This window comes from Actinia tenebrosa, unplaced genomic scaffold (assembly GCF_029948245.1).
Source record: "Actinia tenebrosa isolate PJP-AT-01 unplaced genomic scaffold, QUT_ActTen_1.0 PGA_scaffold6__47_contigs__length_16458017, whole genome shotgun sequence".
Lineage (NCBI taxonomy): Eukaryota > Metazoa > Cnidaria > Anthozoa > Actiniaria > Actiniidae > Actinia > Actinia tenebrosa.
In genome coordinates, this window is record NW_028292583.1 from 3,868,610 (window position 1) to 3,894,619 (window position 26,010).

At 36.6% G+C, this 26,010-nt stretch overlaps 5 protein-coding genes across 7 annotated transcripts; 3 read left to right on the forward strand and 2 right to left on the reverse strand.

Moving 5' to 3' along the window:
* Positions 1–96: 96 nt before the first annotated feature.
* LOC116297623 (mortality factor 4-like protein 1) lies at positions 97–2,313 on the reverse strand. Its single transcript, XM_031705883.2, has 2 exons — positions 1,997–2,313; positions 97–1,175 (listed from the first exon to the last, which is right to left on the reverse strand). Exons 1-2 carry the CDS (start codon positions 2,221–2,223, stop codon positions 506–508), a joined length of 897 nt encoding a protein of 298 aa, XP_031561743.1. The 5' UTR covers positions 2,224–2,313; the 3' UTR covers positions 97–505.
* Positions 2,314–2,450: 137 nt separating this feature from the next.
* Positions 2,451–5,913, forward strand: LOC116297609 (GDP-fucose protein O-fucosyltransferase 3). 2 transcript variants are annotated; one of them, XM_031705869.2, is made up of 3 exons: positions 2,451–2,916; positions 3,544–3,795; positions 3,967–5,913. In XM_031705869.2, exons 1-3 carry the CDS (start codon positions 2,655–2,657, stop codon positions 4,950–4,952), a joined length of 1,500 nt encoding a protein of 499 aa, XP_031561729.2. In that variant the 5' UTR covers positions 2,451–2,654; the 3' UTR covers positions 4,953–5,913. The 2 variants fall into 2 exon arrangements, with proteins under 2 accessions (XP_031561729.2, XP_031561730.2); XM_031705870.2 differs by having other exon boundaries at positions 2,451–2,826.
* A 411-nt stretch (positions 5,914–6,324) lies between these two features.
* On the reverse strand, positions 6,325–11,450 carry LOC116297610 (uncharacterized). Its single transcript, XM_031705871.2, has 5 exons — positions 10,664–11,450; positions 9,451–9,918; positions 9,239–9,358; positions 8,659–8,766; positions 6,325–8,185 (listed from the first exon to the last, which is right to left on the reverse strand). Exons 1-5 carry the CDS (start codon positions 11,258–11,260, stop codon positions 8,048–8,050), a joined length of 1,431 nt encoding a protein of 476 aa, XP_031561731.2. The 5' UTR covers positions 11,261–11,450; the 3' UTR covers positions 6,325–8,047.
* A 668-nt stretch (positions 11,451–12,118) lies between these two features.
* LOC116297611 (testican-2) lies at positions 12,119–19,945 on the forward strand. The gene is made up of 10 exons (XM_031705872.2): positions 12,119–12,279; positions 13,280–13,331; positions 13,450–13,531; positions 13,624–13,781; positions 15,718–15,842; positions 16,325–16,442; positions 17,338–17,508; positions 18,295–18,501; positions 18,650–18,865; positions 19,594–19,945. The coding sequence occupies exons 1-10, from the start codon at positions 12,208–12,210 to the stop codon at positions 19,632–19,634; spliced, it is 1,242 nt and encodes a 413-aa protein (XP_031561732.2). The 5' UTR covers positions 12,119–12,207; the 3' UTR covers positions 19,635–19,945.
* A 735-nt stretch (positions 19,946–20,680) lies between these two features.
* LOC116297615 (uncharacterized) lies at positions 20,681–24,543 on the forward strand. 2 transcript variants are annotated; one of them, XM_031705876.2, is made up of 6 exons: positions 20,681–20,790; positions 20,883–20,943; positions 21,849–22,010; positions 22,961–23,056; positions 23,292–23,567; positions 23,958–24,543. In XM_031705876.2, the coding sequence occupies exons 1-6, from the start codon at positions 20,737–20,739 to the stop codon at positions 23,969–23,971; spliced, it is 663 nt and encodes a 220-aa protein (XP_031561736.2). In that variant the 5' UTR covers positions 20,681–20,736; the 3' UTR covers positions 23,972–24,543. The 2 variants fall into 2 exon arrangements, with proteins under 2 accessions (XP_031561736.2, XP_031561735.2); XM_031705875.2 differs by having other exon boundaries at positions 21,843–22,010; positions 23,958–24,537.
* Positions 24,544–26,010: the final 1,467 nt, after the last annotated feature.

Here is a 26,010-nt window from a genome sequence, read left to right on the forward strand (position 1 = left end):
TTTACATAAAAGGTCACCAGAATGTTCCATCAATAACCTTCACTGAATGGTACAAAGTCTGCACTTGGTTTAATGAAAAATATTACAAATCAATACTGCACATGTATTTCCTTTAATTATGCATTACTTGCAAATGGTATAAAACAAACAAAAAACATCCATAACCACAGGTTATAAGTAGCCCACTTCCAAGAATATGCTTCGATTGATAGGTTTGCGTAAGAGACTACAGGTTAAATTAAATTAATTTTTTCCTTCTTTTATGAATCACCAAGCATTATACATGAAGTCTCACAATAAAACCTTTATGTGTGAAAAGCGAAGCATATTTTGGAATCAGACAATATATTAAAAGCCAAAACTGGAGCTCCCGGTCCTGCAAAGTGCCTCAAAGAATTCAAAAACTAAATGTACATTGTCTGAGCTATCTCTGTCCAATCGTTGTATTGATAAAGCATATAAAACTACCAGATAACATGTGGTCTAAGTAGATATTGTTGTGTTTCTAAGTAGCTGCCCTGCGGTGATATTCTGGAGGAGCTGTTTCATAGTCAGTTGAAAACAAACTATCTGCATTGGCTGCCAGGTATTCTAAACAATCGTGAACATGTCCTACTATAAACCGTATACTCTTATCTTCTAAGTTGGAATAAGATATAGCATTGCCAAGCTTTACAAACAACCTTAGCAAGTGTTCTGATCCATAAATTTGAGACATTGGTAAGTTGGGGTTTTCAGCTAACAAATCACCATACTGGGGACGTTCAAATTTATATAGAAGCTGAGTTCCAAGCATAACATTGAAATATTCTTGAACACCATCTACTACTTCTTGAGCAACTCCTGGTTTTACACCATTTGGATTCTTGGCCCTATATTTAGCATATTCATCTAAAATATCAGCGACAGTCTTTTTCCTTGGTAATGGAACAAGCTGTTTTTGACGTGTTATCAAATCCCAATCATCCACAAGCCACTGCTTCAAATCATCTGGTATCAATATCTTCACATCCAATCGAGAAACATCATTTTCGTCATTTTCTACATTATTTAGTCTTGCACGTTTTCTTCTTGTTGGCCCTGAGCTATGTACATCTTCACGTTTTGTACTTTTCTCGGAATCACTTGCCAGATTTCCACTTTTGTCTTGCTTTCTTCTAGCTCTTTTACTTTTACTACGAAGAAATAGAATACATGTTAATAATAAGTCATTAACTATAACTGCACAGTCCTTCATAGCAGTTATATCAGTAATTTTAATTTGGAGATATTCCTGCTATGCCAAAGTAGAGTAATTTTATTTTGTCAAAAAAGAAGGCATATTACTTCCTCTATTTTACAGATGAAGTAGAACCACTCTATATGAATAAAACATTAAACTAGCCTAACCACTCCTTGTTAGAATGATATGAGTACCATGAACACTGTGTAATGTCCTTCATCATTACTCTAACGAATGATTAACTTATGAAACATCAATAATTTTATTAATATTTTATGATGTCATAACCAAATTTTGCCAACCATGTGACGTTCAAATGACATTAATCTAAAAGCCATTCCTTCTCGTGCCATTTAATAGAAGCTAACTTTTCTTAACAACTACTCACTAGTCGGATCTGGTGAGGGTTCGACCAAAACAATAAATTATTACAATATTTGTTTGATGTAAGGTAATGCACACTTTAGCATGAAAATTATAAAAAATGTCCAGAAGCCAAAAAGAACATTAGCTTACATCGACAACCACTTTGAAGTACGATTTTATCGATCAGAATAACATATAAAATAGGAAGTGAAACAATCCCAAGAAAGAAGGAAATCAGATCGGCTTCTGATCCCCAAGGCAGACCGGCTAGCTCCACGTGTAGGGGAAGATCTCTCAATCACCATGAGTTATATATCTGACAAACGCCTTACTACAACTACTACATCAATGCTCTCGAGACAATCACATCATACAAATGACTCATTTTCTAAATCAATACAAACATACATTTGCTCTCTAAGTTCCCTCTGTTTTTGTAGATTGGCTTCGTTGAATTTAAGAACTCGGCTCTCCGGTACCCACTCATCCCAATTTTTGTTCCAGCCGTTGTAATGAATCAAATAGCGAGGTGTTTTTTCCTTTACTTGGCCCTTCATACACTTGGCTTCATATATCAAAGGTCCATGAAAACATAACACGCGTTCTCCTTCGGCAAATTTAAGTTTTGGTGGCATTTGGTAATAGAATTTGTTTAGTTTTTGCTGGTTGCTGACTCACTACCGGCAAACTTCACTCGAATGTCGAAGAGTTCGAAGAAAACGTGGTTGCTTGACATAGTACGAGCAATTTGATTGGTCAATTGACCTAGATTCCTAATAATTGACCAATCACAGACGTGATTGTATTCGTTCTCGACAATGCATTGCGGGTGGATTTCGTTTTGTCAAACCGAAAAGTTTTTCATACTTTTATAAAATGTTTTGAAAAACATTTCTGAAAGTTGTCAAAATCATGCTTCTGAAAAGCTTTTTATACTCGTGGGGTCACTAGCATACATTCCTGAAATGGTAATGAGAAAGATTTTGAGATTTCCTATTTAGAATTCCCACTTTTCTGCCCAAGACGGAAGTGGAAATACGATATTTACTGGAAGAGTTGATTCACAATGGCTTCTATGACGAGGGCATTTACTCAACTATTCGCGTACAAGAAGTCGTTGTTCTGTATGATCTTCGTAGTAGCCCTCATCCTATTCATAGAAAGCTTCTTCTATGTGTACAGTGATGCAGACGAGTCGTTACTCGAAACTATTGGAGAACAGTTTGTTAAATTTGAAGGTAAATTAGGTAATGATGTCCATGTCATACCAGACGTCCCACAAAAATCACCCGAATATGATGAGAACTGGATGGATAGCTATTCCGAAGGTAGTCCAGAAACCTAAAAAAATGTCTTATATCTTAACTAAAACCCAAAGAGCTAACTGTGCTAATGATATGAATACATTTTTATATTTGTTTTTTATATGTCATTAGGGAATATGGGGAATACAGAGATATGAGGTTTGATTGACAGCCAATTCGGCCCATAATGAACGATGATGAACCAAATCTGATATGAAATAGTGACGTAGAAATGACATCACTGCAAAACTGAGGTGTCATGAAGCTGTGACATTGATCAGCGAAAAATTAAAAATATGAAAGTCATTAGTGTTAGCAACAGTTTTACAGTGTCACGTTCATATTTTTCAGTGGTGTGTTTATACATGTATATTACGTATGGTGGTGTGTTTTTGTTCGCTGCACATGCCTTGTTATTACAGTAATTATGTGACACAGTCCATGTGTCTTAACCCTAATTACCTTGCTCGCCATTTGAGTTTCCAGTAGCTTAGAGGTTAGAGCATCCACTAGAACATGAACGGTTGTGGGTTCAATTCCCATCTGGAGCTCAGAAATTTTTTCCAAGTTTCCTCTCTCTGCATGCATTTCCTTCATACTTGTGTTTTTATTTTTTATGCACTAACCAATTCAAACTGTCATTTTTGATAGAGAACTTATATTATGATAAAGTTGATCATAATCTCCAAAATATAAAGAAACCAGCAGCTTATGCTGCCAAACACAAGCTTCCCATCATTATTTGGTGGACTCATTTTACTGGTGGTAATAGTATAAAGAGGTGTCCAAAGGGTGATTGCTATATTACAGAGGCTCGTAAATTCAAGACTCACCCAAGAACAAAAGGGTTCCTGTTTTATGGGACTTCATTCACTGCACATGATTTACCACTTCCTCGACTAGGTAGGTTTAATTTGTTGCTCTAGATTCCCATTTTTTCTGTGATTATGCCAATCAATGACTTTTATGAAACAACAGGTTAACATTTCAGTGTACATGTGCACAATAAGTTGCTGCAACAATGTATTTTGAATTGACTGTATATCTTAAATATCAAATTATCTAAATTTTCAGCTCACCATGAATGGGGTTTGTGCCATGAAGAATCACCTAAAAACAACCCTATCTTACATCACCAATCCACCATCGAGCTCTTCAACCATACTTCGACATTTCGCCGTCATTCAGATTATCCTCTAATAACTCAATTCCTAAATTCCATAGAAACTCTTCTTACTCCACCTCAATTTAACTTGAACCAGAAAAAAAAGAATGGACTTGCATCAATAATTTACATTCAGTCTGGGTGTAACCCACCATCAGACAGAGATGCTTATGTAGAAGAGTTAATGAAATACATCAAGATAGATTCTTATGGTAAATGTCTCCATAACGAAGACCTTCCTTCTAAATATGTAGACCCTATGACAATGGATGAAAAAGGTTTCCATGATATCTTAGCCCAATATAAATTTACTCTGTCCATGGAAAATGGAATCTGTGAAGATTATATAACAGAAAAATTGTGGCGACCATTAATTTTAGGCTCAGTTCCAATTTATCGTGGATCTCCTACTGTTAATGACTGGATGCCGAACAGCAAGTCAATTATTTTGATTGATGATTTCAAAAGTCCTAAGGAACTAGCTGATTACATTCACTGGCTTGACAATAACGATAAGGAGTATTTGAAATACCTTCAATATAAGACTGAAGGCGTAACTAATGAAAATTTGTCAAATTTCATGAAAGCAAGACCTTGGGGACACACATTTAGTGAGCAAACATTTGTTTCTGGCTTTGAGTGTTTAGTATGTGACAGAATTCATGATAATCTGAAGCTGGAATCCAATGGATTGCCAAAAAAGACGCACATTGCAAATCAGGATCATTATGGCTGTCCTAGACCAGTCATGTTTGATTTTCAAGACTCTAAACTTGTTGGTAAAACTTATGAAAGAAGGATATGGATTGATGAATATGATCAGAGTAAAATACAGTCAGAAATGCTTAAGCAAAAAATACTGAGTTCCACCCCAAAGCCATTGGAAATTAGTTAGTTACTTCAAAATAATGCAGTACATACAGTATGACCACCTGCGACATGTCAATTGGAGAGGAGTTAGTGAAGTGTTGGTAAAATGTCAACCGATGATCACCCATCAGTCACCCAATAGACTACTTTGACAATACAGTGGCCATCTTGGGAGGGCATCCAGAGGGCAAATATAGAGCTAATATGAGGCTTAATGATATATTTTTCTTTATATCGCCTGTTATTATTACATCCAAAGACAGCACATAGCATGCCGTTACCCATGAAAGAAGGGTAAACTCAACTCTATATAGGATCTTCCATTTTTGTTTTGCTCCCCTGGAGGCCCCTTAATGCCTTTTGATCCAAGATGGCTGCTGTATCCTCAAAGTAGTCAATAATTGTTGATTGATAGATAACGACTAGTTTTGGAACTAGCTTGGATTGACATGTGTGGGCTTGTTGATTGACATGTGTCGGCTGGTAATAAATGAAATACAGCAAGTTTGAGTTAAAGTCCTTTTAGAGACAGTGCTCCAAAAATTATAAAATTTTTCATGTTTGTACACCTAAATACACTTATTTCAATAAAGTTAGTCACCTGAAAAGCTACAAAGCTGAGACTGACAAGGATTATGGGTACTGTAGATACATTTTACATGTTTCAACTGCTTGATAAACTTGAGTTCTTCTACTAGTTACAAGTTAACCTCCTTTGAGCATCCTCAACTGCTGCAGTTTGTGTCAAAAGCTTTACTTGTTGGATATAAAACATTTCCTTATGATTCTCAGCAATCAGCTTTCTAACTGACTAACTTTATTGAAATAAGTATATGGACAAAATTTCATGAACAAAAACTTCAAGTACAAATTATAAACAAAAGTTCCAATAAACATTTTAAAATCTCAACTTTCTTGAAGAAGGTTGGCATCAAATTTTCAGCAAAAATTATGATTATTTCTTTTAGAAAAAATTTTTTTTAACAAATTACCAAAATCAAAAAATTCAATTATAATTATATTTTATATATAAATATCTGTAAATCAAAATGTATATATCTATGGAGATTGATAAATTCTTTATGAGAGATAAATAAACTTCCACAATGTTTATTATCTGGTTGATTGAAAGATCAATCGTCCACTAAAAGTTCCTTAAAGTCTTGATTGCCAGGACCCTTCCTTTTTTGAAATTATCTCCCCCACGGCCACTATCAGTGTCATCACCAAAAAAAGGCTAAGAGAGTCTAAGAACCCTGAAGACAAAGTCTCGATAATGTATCTGGTTTAAAATTTCTCAAACCCCCTCTCCCCTCCATTTTATTGTTAAAAAAATCTCCAATCCCCCTAATTTCACCTGCCCCTCCCTCTGCCATACATTATGAACACAGCCTTAATACCTTTACTGATTTCGCTATTTTTATTTATTATCTCTTAAGCCTATCAAATAGAAGTCCAATTAGTTACATAGGGTTTGTGCAAACACTGTAGCTTATAAAGATTTTTTTCATGTTAATTTTGCACTGAACCATGAATGTACGAATTCATCTTTATACTTTCTGTTATCACCAGTAACCACACTTAACAAACTGATTAATAGTTCATGAGGAAAACACAATAGACTTGGATTTTCTTGGGCAGATTCACTTTTATCTTGAAAATGTTAGTGAAACAAAGGAACTAACCTAGATGATTGTTAAGGAAACCGCTACGCCTTGAGTTTATGTATCGTATACAACACGGTCACTCATACTGTATATATTACTTACAACATAGTGATTTTTATATTGGTTCTTTAGTCTTACAATAGATTTGATCTATTTTTAACAGGATAATTCTAAAATTAACTTTAATTTGTGGTTTTAAACCAAGTTATTACTTACACCAGAGCATGGCTGAACATGATGCAATGTTGCATGCAGCATTGACATGCGGAGTCAATTTGTAGTGCATCACCAATTTGATGCTGCATATAACCCCATGCTGATCTTAAAAGTAGGAACCTTTTCTATTCATGACATGTTCAATATCACAAGGCTGATTACACTACATTTTTTTTCTCCAATGCAATCAATGTAGCATGCAATTTGCATGTATAAAGCTGGGGCAGAACTAGGGGAGAATAATTGCACACACATCTATATGAGCTGATATCTACTGTGCTGTTGATGCTTAAGTTGGTGAATGGCTAAATCAGGGGGAGTGAATAAAGATATGCAAATCTATCGATACAATTAAATTAATACTGCAATCCTAAAATAAATTGATAGTTGCCTAAATCAGTGCCCGTAGTATACTGTTACCTCACTACACAGATTTCAGGGTCACATTCTTTACCATTAGCATATTATGAAAGCAATTTACTCAACTAATAAGCTTCATATTGTTCTTCCTGTATTCTGCTTGATCTGAAATGCCTTTGCAAAAAAATTACATTCTTTGCTTACATTTTTTGAGTACAGTCTTTGTGTTACATACTTTCTTTGCCCAGTACAAAAACCTATAAATTATCTTTTCATTCTTACCTCTAAAAACACATCTACACAAAATTAAAAACACTAAGTGTTATTAAACCATTTGTAACATTTTCTAATATACAGCCAACTATTTATTATTTTCTAGAATGGCAGTGTTCATGTCAAATAGCTATGATCTTGCAGAGAAATTATACAACAAACCTATATGTCTGATTTTGTGGTACTGTAACATCCAGGATGAATAATAACTTAATTGTTTTTCATGCTGCTTGTGCCATTCCAAGATTCTCTCTGACTTGAATTTCTTTTAGATTATTTTATAAACATAAGATAAATGGGACAGGTATAGAGTTCTACCTCTAAGCTCATACCAGCCTTGAATAAAAACTGCCTACCTAAATATTTGTAAAATTAATATATACCAGTGTTCACTGCTACTCTAATACTTTAATCTATAAATACTGTACATAATAAAATACACGATGACCTATAGTTACCTTATATATCATAAGGTAAAATACTGTATGGTAAAAATCTTGCTTGGAGAAGCAACAGTCGCTGGAAACGTAGCTTTTCTCCAGGGAACTTTACTTACTGATTGTAGTAACAATAAAAACTAAACTCACAAACATTTTTTTCCACACTATGTTTCCAAACCCTCATTACTGTCTCCATTAAAAGTATTTGTCTGTTCTATATGTACTTCTTGTAAATGTGGAATAGTGACCTCTGGTTCAATGTTGATGTTGTTTCCCGTTGGACTGCATGTGCAGGTACTTTGCTATGAGAAATAAAGGACCACACTTTATCATTTCTACTTCTAATACCATCACCAGCTCCACTATTACCACCATTAACAACACCAATATCACTACCACTACCATCACCACTACCATTAAAGACACAGTACTACCACCACCAATACCACTGGCATTGCAACCAACACCATTACTACTGTCACTACTACCACTGCCACCACCAACACTGCCAATACCACCACTACTACTTCTAACACCTCCAGCATCATGATCAAGAACAGCTCCACCATTATTGCTATAACTGCTGTTGCTAAAGTTAATGATAATGACTGAATAATTACCAAGAATACAGTTAACCATATGAATGAGGGAATGAATGGACAAATAAAGTTAATGAATGAATTTAATTTGAATGGATGAATAGTTGAGATGGGTCGGCTTAATGCAGAAGATGTATTGGTGGACAAAGGAATGAGAGAAACATAAAAGGCTTTACCTGAGTTGCTTGAAGCTGTTTTTCAAGTTGAAGTATTTTAACATCTTTCTTTAAGTTTTCTGTTTCCAGTCGTTGGACTTGATTTTCTAATCTAATTAAATCTCTCTCCTGAAATATGATGAAACAGTAAATATACCTATGCTACGTACTAGTTATAAAGCAGGTGATAATCGGCCAATAAATTGCAAGAGAAGTGTTAAGAGAAGCATGACACAGCGTAGTGTGTGCTTACATAAAGCATGTGCCCTAACCAATCAGAAAACAGTTATTTTAGAATAAACAATTGCTGCAAAATTAAAAATTCAAGAAAAAAGGTAACATGGTTTACTTCTCTAGGGTAGATTTAAAGTCTAACAGGTTTTATGACCCACTTGATAAACCAAATGATAGTTCAAATTTAAAGTCGATTTTTATGGTGGGATGAAAAACTGGAGAACCCAGAGAAAAAAAACCATGAACCACAGGGAAAAAGCAACAAACAAGTGAATTGTACTGGGACGTCACTGCACATGCCACCTGCACTTCCCAAAATTTATTTGTATAACTTCTAGTATAATATTATCTAATGTATTATGCATACCTTGAGGGCATGTAACTGGGTTTCCAGCTCAGCAATATGAGAAATTTTACTCAGGTTTTCTTGTTCAAGTATACGAATGTGGTGTTTAAGAATGGTGATCTCATGGGCTTTTCCTTCCAACTACAAAAAAAGAAGAAAAAAACATGCAAAATTTTAGATTAAAATTTCAACGTAATATTTTTGTGGTTTTCAGATGTCGTCACGCAACACACCTGTAGGTTAGCTTGACGTTTTGATAATCCAGGTGAGGCGGCCACTGACCCAGACATCATGCCTTTGGATAAATAACTGGATGGTGATGGTCTGATAGAGGTATGCGATGGTAGTAGAGTGACTGATGACCCTGATGTCCGCAGCACTTCATTGACACCTGATGAAAGTGCAAAGTGGGAAGAAGGAACAGAAAAGGGTGTATTTAGAGGGCTGTTAAGAGGTGTGAATGTAACATGAACTGTGGTTTTGGAAGGATTTGTACTGGTTGTTGAAGATGTTGTTGTATCATCCTGGTCATTAGACATATCAGCAGTTTTGTCTCCAACATTAATTTCTGACCATGAGACTTCTGCTGTATTTTCTTCTGTCTTTGGTGTTTGTGGATCATTCTCTTCAAATGCTTTGGTGTTAGTATTGATAGTATTTTCTGGCGTTGCCATGGTTGGGCCAATTGATGGTCTGACACGCTATTGAAAAAATATTTTAAAAATATCATTATATCAAAAAAAATATCATTAATAAAGAGAAATCATCCTCCATCCCCACCTACTCCCTCTCTAAAATTGCCAATGATTTATACCCAATAATTATAAATGTAAATAAACCTGATATAGGATATTGCTATCCAATAGATAAATCCTTACCCAGAGGACAAGTCAATGCTGTTATCCAATAAACTTATGCACTGGATAAGAGTAATCTATCCGACAGATATTGCTATCTACCCTTCGTACAACTGGGCCGAGAACATTAGATCACCAAAACATCATTAAAAACTTTTGTTAGGAATGGAAGTGGAACGGATGAGAGTGAACAAAAAAGAATGAAAGAATAGATGAATGGAGAAATGAAGGAAAGACGAAAGAAAAGAAGGGAGGAAAACCAGAGGAATGACAAAGACTTATTTACTGGAACATGGTTCCAACTAAATATGTTATTTGTTGTGAAATGTGGTCGTCAGGGTGAGCAGAGTCTTGAGATAGACTGTTGTTGTTGGTGACTGATGTTTCATCTTCAGAGTCCAGTGAGAAAACGAGAGACAGTCGATGGTATTTATACCTCTGGTTGGGTCGTAATCAACAACAACAGTCTTTCTCAGGACTACACTCACCCGGATGATCACATTTCACAACAAACTTCAACACCTGGGTTCAAACCATTTACTGTACTCTTAAATTATATTTTTCAATCATTTTGTATAATAACTCTTACTTTCAACATATGCCTAACTTGATCTCCATTTGGTACCAAGCGTGGATCATCTGCATTCAAGCCTTGATCTTCAACATACTTTTTAAACCACATTAAAGCTTCATCAGGGCTTGCTCCTTCCATTCTCTTCCTCTTTAGTTGATTCCTGACAGCCGCAGGTACCCGATGTTTGTTCACATCTGTAATATTCCCAGCCCCGTGGCTCCCGGAGAAATAAATCTCCGACATATTTGGATCATCTCCGTATATGCTAACTTTACACTGAGCGTAGCAGTGACGTCGTTTCCCTGTACAGTTGGCTCTCGGTGTACAACCATAGCGTCGACCAGGACAAAAAAGGCACTCACTGACGAGAAGATAACGATCGATGTTGGATCTGTTACTCAATGGACGCATTCCATCTTTCAACTTACAACCTACGTTTCCAGTGATCGTTGGTCTCTCAGCTCGGCCCGATGGAGTATCGATCATAGCTCCGTTTCCAAAGTTCAGCCGTTCGAAGTTCCAACTGATTTGCTTGGCAAAAAATGTTGGAAGATCAGCGACAGGAACTTTCATGGGCTCGCTCCACTCCGGAACTGGACACAGTCGACACATGATTTCCTTTGTCTATAGCCTTTTTCCAGAAGTTTGACGCAGCAAAGTAACCAGATGAGTTATTAGTTTCTTCAGGGCATGCAAATGAATGGAAGCATTTGTACTGTGAGGAGATCTTTAGTGTTTTCTTTTTTACAATCTCATGTTTGAAAAAGATGCCATTTTGATTTCAAAGGGACTATAATGGTGCGCTTGTTTTATGCCGGGCAACCGCATACAGCCATCTTGTAATATCGCAGTCCCCTGTAGCACAATTGTTCTGTTTTCTGTCGCTAAATATCTTTATTCTTTTTTTTTTAATTTTATGTTTTCTATATATTTTCTTGTCTAGTAATTGTTTAGTTTCATTATCTGTTTCCCTTTCTATTTTGCCCTTTTTTTTCTTTTCCAGCTTTGCCTTTCTTTTCTTTCTTAGTCGCTTTTCGGGCTGTTTTCGCGATTGTTTGTTTGTTGTTTTTTTTCAGGAGGCGGTTATCGTTTATTTCTGTTCTATTATTCCAGCAACTCTTAGTCATAAAATAGAGAACACTCACAAATTTCAAACCTTACTTGAGTCGGTCGAAAATATCCGAAAATGTGCAAGACCGTATTTTTTTCATGTTACAGATCATCAGCTTTGAAATCTTTCAAGATACAGAAACGTGTATGGCGAAAATCCAACGGGCTTGGGTATCAGGCTTGGAAAAACTGTAAAGAATGAGGATCGGTAACAATCCCACTTCCGGTCAAGGCATTGAGTACATCCGGTTGCTTTGATTTCAGACATCAGATAACAATAAACAGATGCTCAAATCAACCAATCACAGCTCAGTATACTTTATTGCCAGAATATCTCCAATCCGGCTGCTTGACCCGCGAACCTCGCATACCAATAGTGGCCTCTACCTTGCCTGAATTCTAGAGAAAACAGTCGAGTTGTCACTTTTCTTTGGACTTTGAGAGTCAGAATGAAGGTTTTACTTCTTTTGGCATTCGTTGTGCTAGTGACTGCTTTTGCGGAGGCAAAACCAAAATGGAAGGTGAGATTCTGTGTATTTATGAGTTTATTGAACCAGGGGACTTATTCAATCTCTCATGGCTGTCAGTCCTTACATCAAGTAGTCTGTTATATTCGCGAAGTATATAGTACCCATCACGTTAAACCTCAGAGAAATCATTCTCTTTACCTATCACACCAATCCAGTGTGTATTACCCCGACGTGGCAAAACAACAGTTGTCCGAATTAATGAAATGCTTCTTCTGTTTCTAGAAGTCTTGAATTACAGTCATTACATTCTCATTGAGATGGCCTTCTTTTTTGGGCTTCTACGCCTCAGATTCTTCACTTTTGCTTATTTATATCTTTATTAATAGTTACAAATGATAGTTGATAATATCTTAGAGAGGGTTTCGCTTTACGTGGATGTTTTTGGCTGTAATCTAGAAAGCGTGAGAACAGAGCTGTCTTTGTACGTAGACGGGACAGGCGTGAAAGTTGCCCTTTGACCCACTCTCGCTAAAGCGCTAAAGCAGCTTGACAAAACGAAGCCTTGTATCATCATTTCTCGACTTTAAAACAGATAGTCCCTTCATAAGGCCTTTCCCTCCTTTCCGACACGATTTTTAGTTTGATTCCCTCATTTTTTGCTCAAATGTGAGAGTTTTTTTTGGCAACTTTCAACTCGTAAAATAATTTCTCCCAGAGACGATCCTTTTGCGTGACCTATGGAATTTGTCTTATGATGACGTAACTATCCTTTTCGTTCATACTCTTTATTATTGTTTTAAATTATTATTATTTTCGTGTTGTTAAAATTAACAAAATTAGAAATATAATAAAACTAATAGTGATAAAACCTGTTTTTACTTGCGCATGTTAAGCTCAACGTAAACTGCGCAGTTGTGTTGTGCTTGCATCAGTTGCTGGAGACTGGAAAGCAGGCGCTTGATAAACAATTATTCTGCAGCAAATGTTTCTTTGTCAACTGAAAACGCAGAAATTTTCCGAACATTCCTTTCGTTTGATGTTTTGTTTGTAGAAAGTTCTGCAAGAGAGGAAGCAAAGGATCACCGAGGAAAAGCACAGGCAACGTACGTATCACTACTATAAAATGACCCAATTGTTCCTTCTATTTCTACATGCAATTCATTATCACCAATCGATTTAGAATTCGAAATTAATTGCGAAAAATTTTCTTCTTGGTTACAGACTGCAGTGAGATAGAATGCCCTAAGTATTCTGCCTGCAAGATCAAGAAAACTGGAAAATCCGTCAAAGTCATTTGCGTCAAGTAAGTAAGCAAGTTTACGTTTCTCAAGATTCATTACAAAATGAAAATGCACTATTTTATCTGATTTTGTCGCGGTTCAATCCTCATGCCAGATGCAAGCCATGCCCAGAAGAGGCGGAAAGTCGCCCAGTGTGTGGGACTGATGGTAACCAGTACGAGAGCCGCTGTGATCTGAACTATCAGGCCTGTATGCATAATAAAATAGGCCTTCTTAAAGTCAAATGCCAAAGTACTTGCGCCGAATGTAGCGGTAAGTGTAAGTTGCTGTTATGGTTATTTATGTACAGTGGCCCATAATGGACATGCAGCAAGTTAGATGAGTTGCGCATGCTGCAAATAATGAGAAACAAGTTGCTGCAAATAAGAAACGAGTTGCTGCAAATAAGAAACGAATTGCTGCAAATAAGAAACGAGTTGCTGCAAATAAGAAACGAATTGCTGCAAATAAGAAACGAGTTGCTGCAAATAAGAAACGAATTGCTGCAAATAAGAAACCAGTTGCTGCAAATAAGAAACGAGTTGCTGCAAATAAGAAACGAGTTACTGCAAATGAGAAACGAATTGCTGCAAATAAGAAACGAGTTGCTGCAAATAAGAAACGAATTGCTGCAAATAAGAAACGAATTGCTGCAAATGAGAAACGAGTTGCTGCAAATAAGAAACGAATTGCTGCAAATAAGAAACGAGTTGCTGCAAATAAGAAACGAATTGCTGCAAATAAGAAACCAGTTGCTGCAAATAAGAAACGAATTGCTGCAAATAAGAAACCAGTTGCTGCAAATAAGAAACCAGTTGCTGCAAATAAGAAACGAGTTGCTGCAAATGAGAAACGAGTTGCTGCAAATAAGTAACGAATTGTTGCAAATAAAAAACGAGTTGCTGCAAATAAGAAACGAGTTGCTGCAAATAAGAAACGAATGGCTGCAAAGTTGTTGCAAGTAATAAAAATATGGTGCGAAGAAATAAGATATTGCTTTAAAGAAAACGAATTGCTACAAATAAGAAACGACAAAAACGCAGGAAAGTCGTACTCACGTTTTTTGCAGAGATGAACAGAAATGATTGGGGAGCTGGGTACTTAATTGTGCGTGGGGACTGGAAAATGCTGGCCCCTTTGGGTAGACATAAGGTACTCGTAATGCCACATGAATATAAATTACAACCACATATAGAGAGAAAATATACCGAGAACCAAAACCAAGTGGAGTAAAAACACTTGCCACTGAGTAAATTAATTATAAATATGAGAAGAAAGGAATCAGGTAGTCACTCTGTCTTAAAAAAATAGAAATAAAAAGAAAGTCTTTTCTGTTTACGATGGGGTTTGAACCAACGACAGAAATTTCAATTAAAAAAAAAAAATTAAAAATGATTCCACTGTGCCATACCCCCGAGACATCCGCAGAGCTGGGGCGTCGTATGGACTTCGGACCTGACGGCGATTAAATCCTTCTGCCCTTGGGTGCACGAATTACGCAAGAAAATGTTCTAGCCGAAGCATCAGGGGAGAGACCAGCCGGCCCCCAGACCATATCGGCTGATCCCTTGCATCTCTGCCACGCACGGAATCGGTTGAAAGTATAATGTCAAAAAGTCTAGTCTATTCGATCCATTGTTTTCAGGCTATTGTTATGCTAATTAACCTGGAACCGTGGTCCAGTGGAAAAAAACTTGGGCTTCCATGACACTGAGTCAAGTCCGGTTGAGCGAAGTTAGTACCTGGATGGGTGACCTGAATCTTAAAACCTATCTAAAAACTTTTGCAATATTCTTTTTTTGTAACTTTAAAAATATTATTAAAAGATTCGTTAAGTTTAGAAATTATTAAAAATTAAACTAAGCTTCTGTACTGAAACTAGACCAGTCCTAATCGACAAACTGGTCCGCAGTACTTATCATCTATAACACGCAGCAACTCCGTTTATTATTTACGGCAACTCGTCTAACTTGCAGCAACTCGTTTCTTATTTGCAACAACTCGTCATACGTCCTGCATATCTCTTATGGGTCACCGTATCATAAAGTTTATGAGGGGGTGACATACGTTGATTTTTGCGATCAAGCGAAAAGCACCCCTTCAAATGCGGCTGATAAAAACTCCAAACCACCAAACCGCACTCCTCTCCCACTAAAAGCAAAACTTTAACTGACTATTTTTATTTATTTATTTTTGTTTTTTGTTTCAGGAAATCGAGTGAAGGAACACATGATCGACAGTAACAGACTGCCTAAAGCAGATACGAGGGATAGTGACGGGTATCTTACCGAAGGGCAGCCTGAAGAAGAAGAAGAAGAAATGGAAGAAACTGAGGTATCACACACATGTGAAATTTGTGCTTCTCTAAAATTCCTTATATCTCGGAATGATTCAAATGGGTGTGTGCGGCAGTGTACTCGTTCGGTTCGTTGGGTTCAGTTCCTTATAAATGGAACTTGCTGGCTGAGTGTGTGCCTAGATATTACTGATGTAGCAACAGGTCCAGTTAGTTGGATAAGATCTTAAGAAATCTGAAACCTATTTCAGACCTGGACTTCTGATGGTCCAAAAAAAAAAACCCGGCTCTTTCTTGGTGTTGCAGGGCACCTGAGGCATGAAGACAATAAAAAATAACCGAGAACAATGAGTTTGGAGCTAAACAATACCCTGCAATACAAAGAATGGCAACCCAGAATACGTTACATCTTGCAACACCAAGAAAGACCCTGAAAAACGCTAGGTCGCACGCTCAGATTAAATTAAGTCCTTGCAAGAACTTCACTGTACTGATAATAAATGTTTATATGACCTTAAAGAATATTAAAAGTTCCAAGAGGTACAAGAAATGGAATCAATGGAAGAAGTACAAGCATGACTTCCAGAAGTACAAGATGCAAGTGATGCAGATGGCTGGCATGCAGCTAACAGATGAGAGTAAGTTGCTCAGTAAAGGACATGTATCTCGTCTTACAATGAGGAACTGTAAATACTTCGAGTTTTTGTCACTTAAAAACTTTACTTTAATGATTTTACACTGCATAAAAAAAAATAAAAAGCTATGGGGAGAACCTAAAACAAGTGACAGTTTTTGTCACTTATTTTAAATGTATATCATAAATCATCCCTTGAGCCAATCGCTTGGAAATAAGATTTATTTAAATCACTCGGTATACTACGTAGTATTTTCAATGTTTTCTTTTAGAGGAGTAGAAAGTTCAGGAGAATACCTGGAAAAAACTCGAAATGCTCATGGTTCGAGTGTCCTTACTGAAACGAAATATATTTTTTCTCCAAGTCCTGAAAATCTCACCGCGTTATTTTGAATTTGTTATAAATGACTAACTCAGGACTGTCGTTACTGTTGAATATCGCATAAGAATAATGCCGCCTTGAAGAACGATGTAAAGGATGTATTGAGGATCATGAATGGTTGATGCATGTTGACGACGGAGTTGGAATATAAGTGTAACAAGAATGCATGATTTTGGTGTTGACATTGTGGTAATGTTGATGGGTGATCAGCGTAGCATTGATGATGATGACCATAATGATTGAAATAAATATAATGATGGCACGATACAGTGGTAGCTAGTGTTGGTGTTGATAGACGTAGTGATTATGCATGATGCCATGATTACATTGCAATATGATGTATGATGTTGGTAATGACGATGATGATGGCATCAAATCGATGTTGATAGTCGTGAAGTCATAGGTATTGATGATGCTAACGCCGGATACTCTCTATGATCTTATTGATATGATGATGATACAACATGACGAGGACATCCTATAGTAAAACATGTTTTGATTTTTTTTTTCTTTCTAGACAACTGCTCTCAGTACGAGAACGCGACTTTAGGAAGTCGTTTGTTGGACTGGTTCCACGTTCTAAGGTCAGAGTACATCAAGCACAACCTTAAAAAGGCCGGCAAGCCCGTTGTCCATCCAATAATTCCTCAGATGGAATTGAGACAAGCGCATGAACCCTACCCTTGTGGTGAGTGTAACATACATTGAAGACCCGCCATTCACCAGTCACATTATCCCTAGAAATAGATAAGATGCCCACGCGTTGCGCTCGTCCACGCGAAAGCTCTAACATCTTTGACAAAGCATGCGCATAGTATACAAGTATAATGATTGAATGAGAAAAGTTTTGATTTTATTCGGAGCACAGAAAAACAGTGTTTTCAACGATTTTCACTTAGGACAGCGTTTTTGATAGTTGCGTTTCCGGTGACCCATTTTCACAGATACGTGTGAACTAAAGCGCAAAACATTTACCACGAATAAGAGAATGTTCCATCAAGTTCAGAAAAAGCTGTGTAGAGATACGTGAGGACAGGCAATGACCTTTGCTTTACCACGCTCGGTCTATAAGAATATAAAAACCATATACCTATAAATCCTATTGTAAGATAACTGTTATAAATCTCGCCTTCTGAATGGTTGGTTGCGCGTGCTATATGAAAGCACACAGCACATGCGCGCACTTTCCATTTCGTCATTGCTATCCAAAATAACTTCTGGCGTTCTGAATGGTTGTAGCGCGTGCTTTATGAGAGCACACAGCACGTGCGCGCACTTTCTATTTCGCTACTCCTATTCAAAATAACGGTTGTAATTAGTATTTTATAACGCTGGTATTCGCCGTGTTTTTCCTAATACTTCTTTCGTGTTCTGCCAACCCCCTCGTTCTTTATAACTGCACACAGCACACGTTCGCGTTTTCTTTTTTTTCTCGATATCTTTAACTATTCATTGCTGTGGCTTGTTTCATTAGGCCATCACCATGACGAATGCCGTGAGCCTATTAACTTCATGTTCCATTACCTGGACATGAATGATGATCACGTGTTGGGCCAGGAAGAGTTGCTGGAACTCAAACAGATCCCTTATGAACACTGCATTACGCAGTTCCTAAACAGCTGTGACAAGACCAAGGACGAACAACTGTCCGTCCAAGAATTTTGTGAATGTTTCCCCGTTGGTAAGAAACTGTCAATATTCGTACTACTTCAGGTTCCATGCAAGAGCCCCATACTATTCCTCCAGTGATATCACTATGGATCAAACAAAACTAATATTTTCGCTCCTCGATTATCACATTTTTAATAAATTAACTTGTTTAACCCCAGAACCACCCTGTCTTGCTAAATTGAAGGATGTCCCAACCATCGTCCAACGAGGCCAACCAATCCCTCTTCCAGGCCACTTTCTACCTCGATGTGACACGGACGGGTTCTTCCTACCCATGCAGTGTCATATGAAGGCAACGGCTGAGTTCTGTTGGTGTGTTGACCGTAATGGTGGCAAAATCGAGGGCACCTACAAGAAAGGAAAAACTGATTGTGGTACGTCTGAAATACAGTATCCCCTTCCTGCAGGATTGGCTCCCGGCCATCATAGATAAGAGTACAGAAGGCGATGCTAGGTTGCCGGGAAGAAAGGGATTTGTTGAAGGCAGATCAACCCTACAGGCTATCTTAGTCGTTCCTCTACCCTTCCTCTACTTATAGATGCTGTTACGTGAGACCGACTACTCATTTTACAGCCAATATCAAAATGTTCCACCAATTCTCTTTTTTTTCAAATTTGTGTTCTTTATGAGAATATTGCCGTACTTAGCCCCGTAACTGCGCGTTGTGATTGATTGAACTGACTGAAAGGCAATGGGAAGCCATTTTAGTGTTACCGCATGTCGTACGTACGTGCTGTCAATCATCAGTACCGTTTCTAGTACCGTTTGGTAGAGTGCATACTATAAATCTATAAAAATGTTAACTAACAAAATTGTACAAATTAGTGCAAAGTTTGCTGATCTACGGTCTACTGAGGTCTACTGAACTTAATGATCTGTTCAAATTTGGGGAATTTCTTACAATGTTTTCTTCACGCGAATATATGCTATGCACTCTATCTATGAAAGGAAATACCACCTTAGTTATCGAAGAATCATGAAAAATACCACTTGCATTTGATGAAAGTGGCTTACCACTCGTTTCCCGCGCGTGCCGTGTGCCATTCGTTACATATCACATGACAAACACACACGAATAACACCCATCCCTTTTTCTTTCAGATGACAACACCATCAACCCACGTGACAATGAAGACTTGTAAAGTGGAGCAATATATTTTTTAAATCGTCTTATTTTAATCAATATCTGTTAGTTAAATTTATAACTAAATGTAGCAAACCCGTGGTGCTGGTATTGCATGGTGAAAAACAGTTAGATTTATATTTTTAAGATCGAAAATTTTTTAATTACCAAAAAATAATAGCCGTAGTAATTAGAAATGATTTGTAAAGTTTGCTAGTTTTTTAAACAAGTTTTATGAAAAACATAACTGGAGTTGATGACCAAATTTGAAACAACGAACTTAGCTGTTTAATAAAGACAGTGGGCATTGTACCGTTTCTCAGACCTTCACAGCGTTTTACATTTTAGTTTTTATTATTTTCTATTTGCGGTTTTTGGCTTGTCATTTCTATCTGGTTAGGCATTACCGACGCAAGCCGACGCAAGGAATGCAAAATCTTCCGTACTCTAGCGCTTGCGTGGCTTCCCTTCACAGTTAGAACATGGAGTTGCGTCTGCTTCGGTCACTAGTGAAATCCATCTCGCGAATCGTAAAGCCATTTTTACAACTATTCCAAATGATGACTATAATCGAAATAGGTGACCATAGGTCTACGATTAACAAGTAAAAACAAAAAAGACAGAAGGAAGAAAAAAAGAGTAAGACTTTGGGATTGAGTACCAAGCCGAACGAATAATGACGCACTTAGCCTGCGTAGCGGCTCTCTGGTCTTTTTTTGCGAGGAGTGGGGTACTATAGGCCAAACTAAATTATACCGCTACAAAAAATGCTTTTCACAGGGAAATTACATCATAAATATCAACATTGCGTAAAGCGCGCCAAACAATAACAAGGAAATGTCCATAAAAGGAGTTTTCTTCAAAGCAATAAACATTGCTTATCCAAAAGCAGTTACTCCAAGAATCGTTTTACAACATCAAATCAGAAGGCAGATTCATTTTGCTTTACGCTAGGGCAGCCTGTAAAGACAAGAATGATCTTAAATGATTTTTGACACACTACAGCCCCTCCCCGGTTAGATTCTACCGGATGTGACGTCAGCTATGTCAACATCCTGATCACCGTTATTTAAACGCAGCGAATCTGTAATTGATAATCACTCTTCGACAGGAAACTTAAAATGGCGACCAATTTGTTTTTCAAGAGCGTTGCTCTATCAATATTTGTGGTGCTCGTAAGTACAAACATGTGTGCTAAGTTTTTTGTTTTAAGAGTGAGTCTTTTTGATCATTTATTTACTTAAAGCCTAATATGTTTGCTCAATAGCTGCCATCAAGCATTCAAAAGCCTCTTAATACAACCACAAAACCCACAAGCTCCAGCATCGGTAAGTTGTCGAAACAATCCGGCTAACAAATATCTATATCTACCCGTAAAATTCTCGGCAAATCTTTAAGTATATTCTTATTTCTAAATGCACTTTGATCGAGGAAACAAAGGAAGACATAAGTTGCAATTTTAAGATCGGTTTTCTTCGATGACATGTAAACTTGTTGTTTGTCATCAAAAGCAACATTTGCATGGCTTGTAACCACAAGAACGTCATCACATATTAAAACATCTTCCCTCTCATTCATCATGTCATCTTACATACCAACACGTAATAAATGGATAACATTCTCTAGAAACTAACTTTTAATTGCTTTAGGAATCTAAACTCTTAAGAACTTTTCACTGGAAAGTTCTCTACAAGTTTGAGTTGCAGCAGATAAATTTGATCAAGAAATGACGAATTAATTTCCTAGAATCTTAAAATAGGATTTAGAATTATCAATTCAAAGTGCATATTTTAAATTATTGAATGGATATTAAACAAACATTAAAGGAAGACGGCACTTTTAATCTCAAAAGTGCGCTTTTAAGAGCTCAAAGGTTGAGCTTTCTAACTGTTTTGTAAGTAAACTTTATTTGATAATAGAAGAGGATAAGGAGCAGAAAATTAATATCCATTGTTGGTGATAACAGGATTGACTTTCAATTGCTAATACAAATTTCCTTTTTAAAAGGGTTTATAAAACAATTCTGTTATTAAAGACAACTTTTAGAAAGGATTTAGTACGAAATAAATCAACGAAACAAGAAAATAAATAATTCAAAGATTTTCACTTCAACTGTTTTAAAGAACTACTTTTATCTAGTAGCTAGCTAGGGCGGGATCTGTAGGGTACATTCCTTTCTGAAAGCTTTATCTCTAAATTCTTTGAACTCTTATTTTGTTATTGTAAGGACTAGGCGTATGTCAGCTACCCTTAAAACCAGGATATTGTATGGGATACTTTCCACGGTGGTTCTACAACCACAAGACTAAAAAATGTCAGCAGTTCATCTATGGAGGCTGTAATGGCAACAGTAATAACTTCTTGTCCAAAGCTGCTTGTCATTTGACTTGTCATGGTAAGTTGAGAACAAAAACAATCCTGTAAAATATCACTTCCTTTCCCTGGGTAGAGGTGGTTATACTCCCATATGTAGCCTGCATGGTACTATTCTGCTGTATAGGGTATGGTTTTGCGGGATTGATTTTTCCCCCAAGATATTCTTGTCGTAGTTAGAGCTAGGGTTTTCCAATCCCATCATACATTACTATCACTAAGCCACCCTCAGTAACCCCCCTCCCAGGCTTGTTTTGTATGGGTCTTGAATAGGATGAGACCAAACTTCAGTCCCTGTAACCTTACAGGTTAGGGTCAGCCATTATAAGTGGGAGAAAAAAGGCTCTGCTCACAGATAAGCCTCTCCCTTTTCAACAAGCCAGTTCCTGTTTACATAGGTAGATTGTACCTCATCTTTTTTATCACAAGCATATCTTCATATGCATTCTTTAACTATTTATCATGCTTTTTTCTTGCCTAAATTCCAAATCCAGGATTTTCGCAAGGGGATTTGAACTGGTGAACCAAACCAAAAAAAGTGCTGTAGTTTAGCAGACCAAAAAAATAAAAATAAAAACCAGCTTCTAGATTCTAATTGTATAATTCCATAAGATATCCATACCACACTCATGGAGGAAGCTGGAAATTCTGGAGGGGAGGGGAAGTTAGAGAAAGAATAAAATTACAGACTTTGTATGAAAGAAAATTGGAAGTTCCTGGGCCGGGTAGTGGCATCCTTTTACGAATTTCCTCTGTGGTGGGGGTGTGGATATTTTCTGGAACTACACATTAGAGGGGTAGTATAAAATCCTGATAATCTAATTTTGGGGTTCATGGTTGTCATTTAGGGTGTTTAATCATGGTTAAACATCCAACTTGGATCTGCCCCTAAGTCCACAAGAACATGAGCGTTAATGTTATCCCAATATTGAATAAGACAAAATACTTGATGTTGTTATTATCTTATCCTAGCTGGTAAGCAACAAGGATTAAAAGTACATGTTCCCCCCATATCAACGTTCAAATCTACAGTAAAAATCTTCTCCAAGGAGAGAAGGACAAAAATAGGTAAGTAGAATTGAACTTTTCTTAAATGTATATCCTGATATTCTTCACTAGGGTTTCATTACTATTTCTATTGCTATATGAGGGGTTTTGGAGTAAGATAAAAAGCTTACGAATTTGCATTTTTACTGTTTTTATTTCTAAAGTTCCATTGATAGCAGTTGAATTTCAACTGAAGGATCTACCAACATTAAATATAGGTACCTTTACCTTTTACTGTTTCATAATATTATTATAGATCTTAAACCAAAGAATTCTGTGCCTCTTTTGTCACCTCCACCACAAAACCAGACTATAAAGGCAGCCCAGCCATGCGAAATTGAAAAGACAAAAGCAATGGATTCAAATCAGAGTGGAATATTTGTACCAAAGTGCGATTTTCAGGGCAACTACGAGACAGTGCAGTGTTGGAAGCCACTTGGTCTCAAGGAATCCTGCTGGTGTGTGGACAAAAATGGAAGAAAAACTGGCGAAGTTCAATGGGGGAAAAGTTGCCACAAGACATCACTTAAAGGTAAAAAATAGCCCTTCATCCTTTCAAAATGTTATCAATGCTCTGACACTACCTCTAGGTTGATTGAAGTCAGGGTATGGCTAACTCACAAATCGAATCCTGAAGCAACCTTTGGGTTGATCTAAGTCAGGGCATGCCTAACTCACAGATCAAACCCTGAAGCAACCTCTGGGCTGTTCTAAGTCAGGGCATGGCTAACTCACAGATTAAATTGGAATTTAGCTAGCCCCTGTCACAGTGCCACCCTTGATACAAAAAAGGCAGTCTATAACTGCATTCTACTGCTTTATGGCAGGCAGAGATAAATTGCATATAAATCTCATAAAGCTATGCTAAGCGTTGTGCATTAATATGCTATAGCTAACTTGTTTACATATATTATTTTTTCAGTTACTTTTGGATAAATAAATAAGGCAGAGTGCAGCTCAACTTGGAATATATTTCCTAAGGCCATTTACCATCATTCAGCACATTTTTGTACCCACATATCTTCATGGTATTCATCAAACATATTTTAGTCCTTTTTAGTGAGTAGAATAGAATATTTGGCTCAAACATTTAAAAAATTATATGAAAATACTTAATATTATTAAGTGAGATGTATACCTTTTTATGGTATGATATATTAGGACATTTTTGCATGCTTTCCGTTTATCTATTAGGGACCATTTATTATCTAATAGAGAAAGTATACTTCTTTAAGTCTCCCCTCCCTGATTTTCAAGGCCAAACAATTTAGAAGCCTCTTCCTTATTGAGAAGAATTATTCTCTAAAGCATAAACTTCCAAGAATGTTAGATCCCACAAGCACGTTTTCACCCATTTTTATTTCACACTTCCATGAATAACAAATGGTTCTATAGACTATGTGACATATATCTTTTTCGTAAGATATATCTATTGATATTTACAAATAATCTAATCAGATTTTATCTAGTATTTAGTCATCCATATATTATCAGATGATTGTTAGCCGTATATTTAGCTTTATTCAAGCAAGTTATTGAAAATCCTTTTTTAACACAAAATTTTCAAAACCTTTTTGAAAGATTTTTAGATAAGTATAATAATGTATTTTAAAAGCAATATTTCCTATCAATATTTTTTCAACAAATAAGAAAACATCTCTTATTCCAAATGTATAACTAGTACATAAAACAACTTAGGGTTATAAAAATGAATATATTTTTTCTTAATTTAATTTCAGTAAAGTTTTTTTCTTATGTTAACTTTAACTTTTTTACATTGATCCTTTTGTATCTTAATAAATGTCTTTGTTCCTTTTAATTTATTGTTTTGTTAATGAATTGTCCAGACCATCCTTTCAACCATGCATCATAGTCTCACACAACAATTAAATAATGTGTGCACCTCAGAGCCAAATACGAGTCAAGTAAGGGCCAAGGTCAAGATAGGTCAAATTTGCTCATAAAAACCTGATATTATGAACAGCAACAGACACGGGGGAAAAGAATAAATTAGTTAGAAAAGTAACATTCAAACATTTAAATTAAAATGGCCATCAACTTTTATAACCCTTTCTTAATATCCAATGAACACACCCAAATTGAAAGTTTAAAATTTCAATAAATGTTTTTATCGCCAAAGGTTATAGGCAATAGGCAAAAAGGGATAGGGGCTAGGTCATTCCAAGTTCCAAGAATAGCTGAAATGACTTGTTTTTCTGCTTCTTATTCTTGTCAAGAACATGGACCTTAGTGTTGAGATTGATAAATTATTCTTTGTATGACCTATCGCCATAATCCTATAACATTCAAGGTTAACTAGAGATCTTATCCACTACCTAACTCAATATTATCTATCACTCATCTATCTATCAATCATCTATCTATGTATCTTCATCCACTATCTCACTAACACTTACTGTTTATCCAGTAAATCCAAGCAGTGTTTTATTTTAGGGTTGTGTCATGAAGAAACCAAAGTCACATAATCCAAGTCCTCTTTACTAATAGTTTCAGGTTCAGTAAAAATCCGTGAACTAGACGACCTCGAGCGACCTTCAAAACTTGTTTCCTCTGAATCATCATCCTCGATGATGACATCTTCGTTTGCGACATTTTCATTCTCCTGTTGAGCACTATTGTCTTCATCGGTTTGATTGTTGCTGTCAGTTGCAGACCCCAAAGACGTAAAGCTTGATAAAAAGTCTGAGATTTTTTCAAAAGAGCTTTGCGTATCCCCTGCTGTGTCACCTGAATCTGCTTCAATAGCAGTATTTTGATCTCCAGAATCAGAGCTTTCTCGTACACTTGAATCGCTCGTATCTTCATCAGCTGTTTTACTCTCTGAAGACGGATCATCTGAAGTAAAATTTGACAACAATTCACCTGTAATCTTATGTAAAGAGCTCTGTACAAGGCCATCATCGTCTGTAGATTCCTCAGATTCCTTCGTGTCTATTGACGTTTCTTCTTGTGAG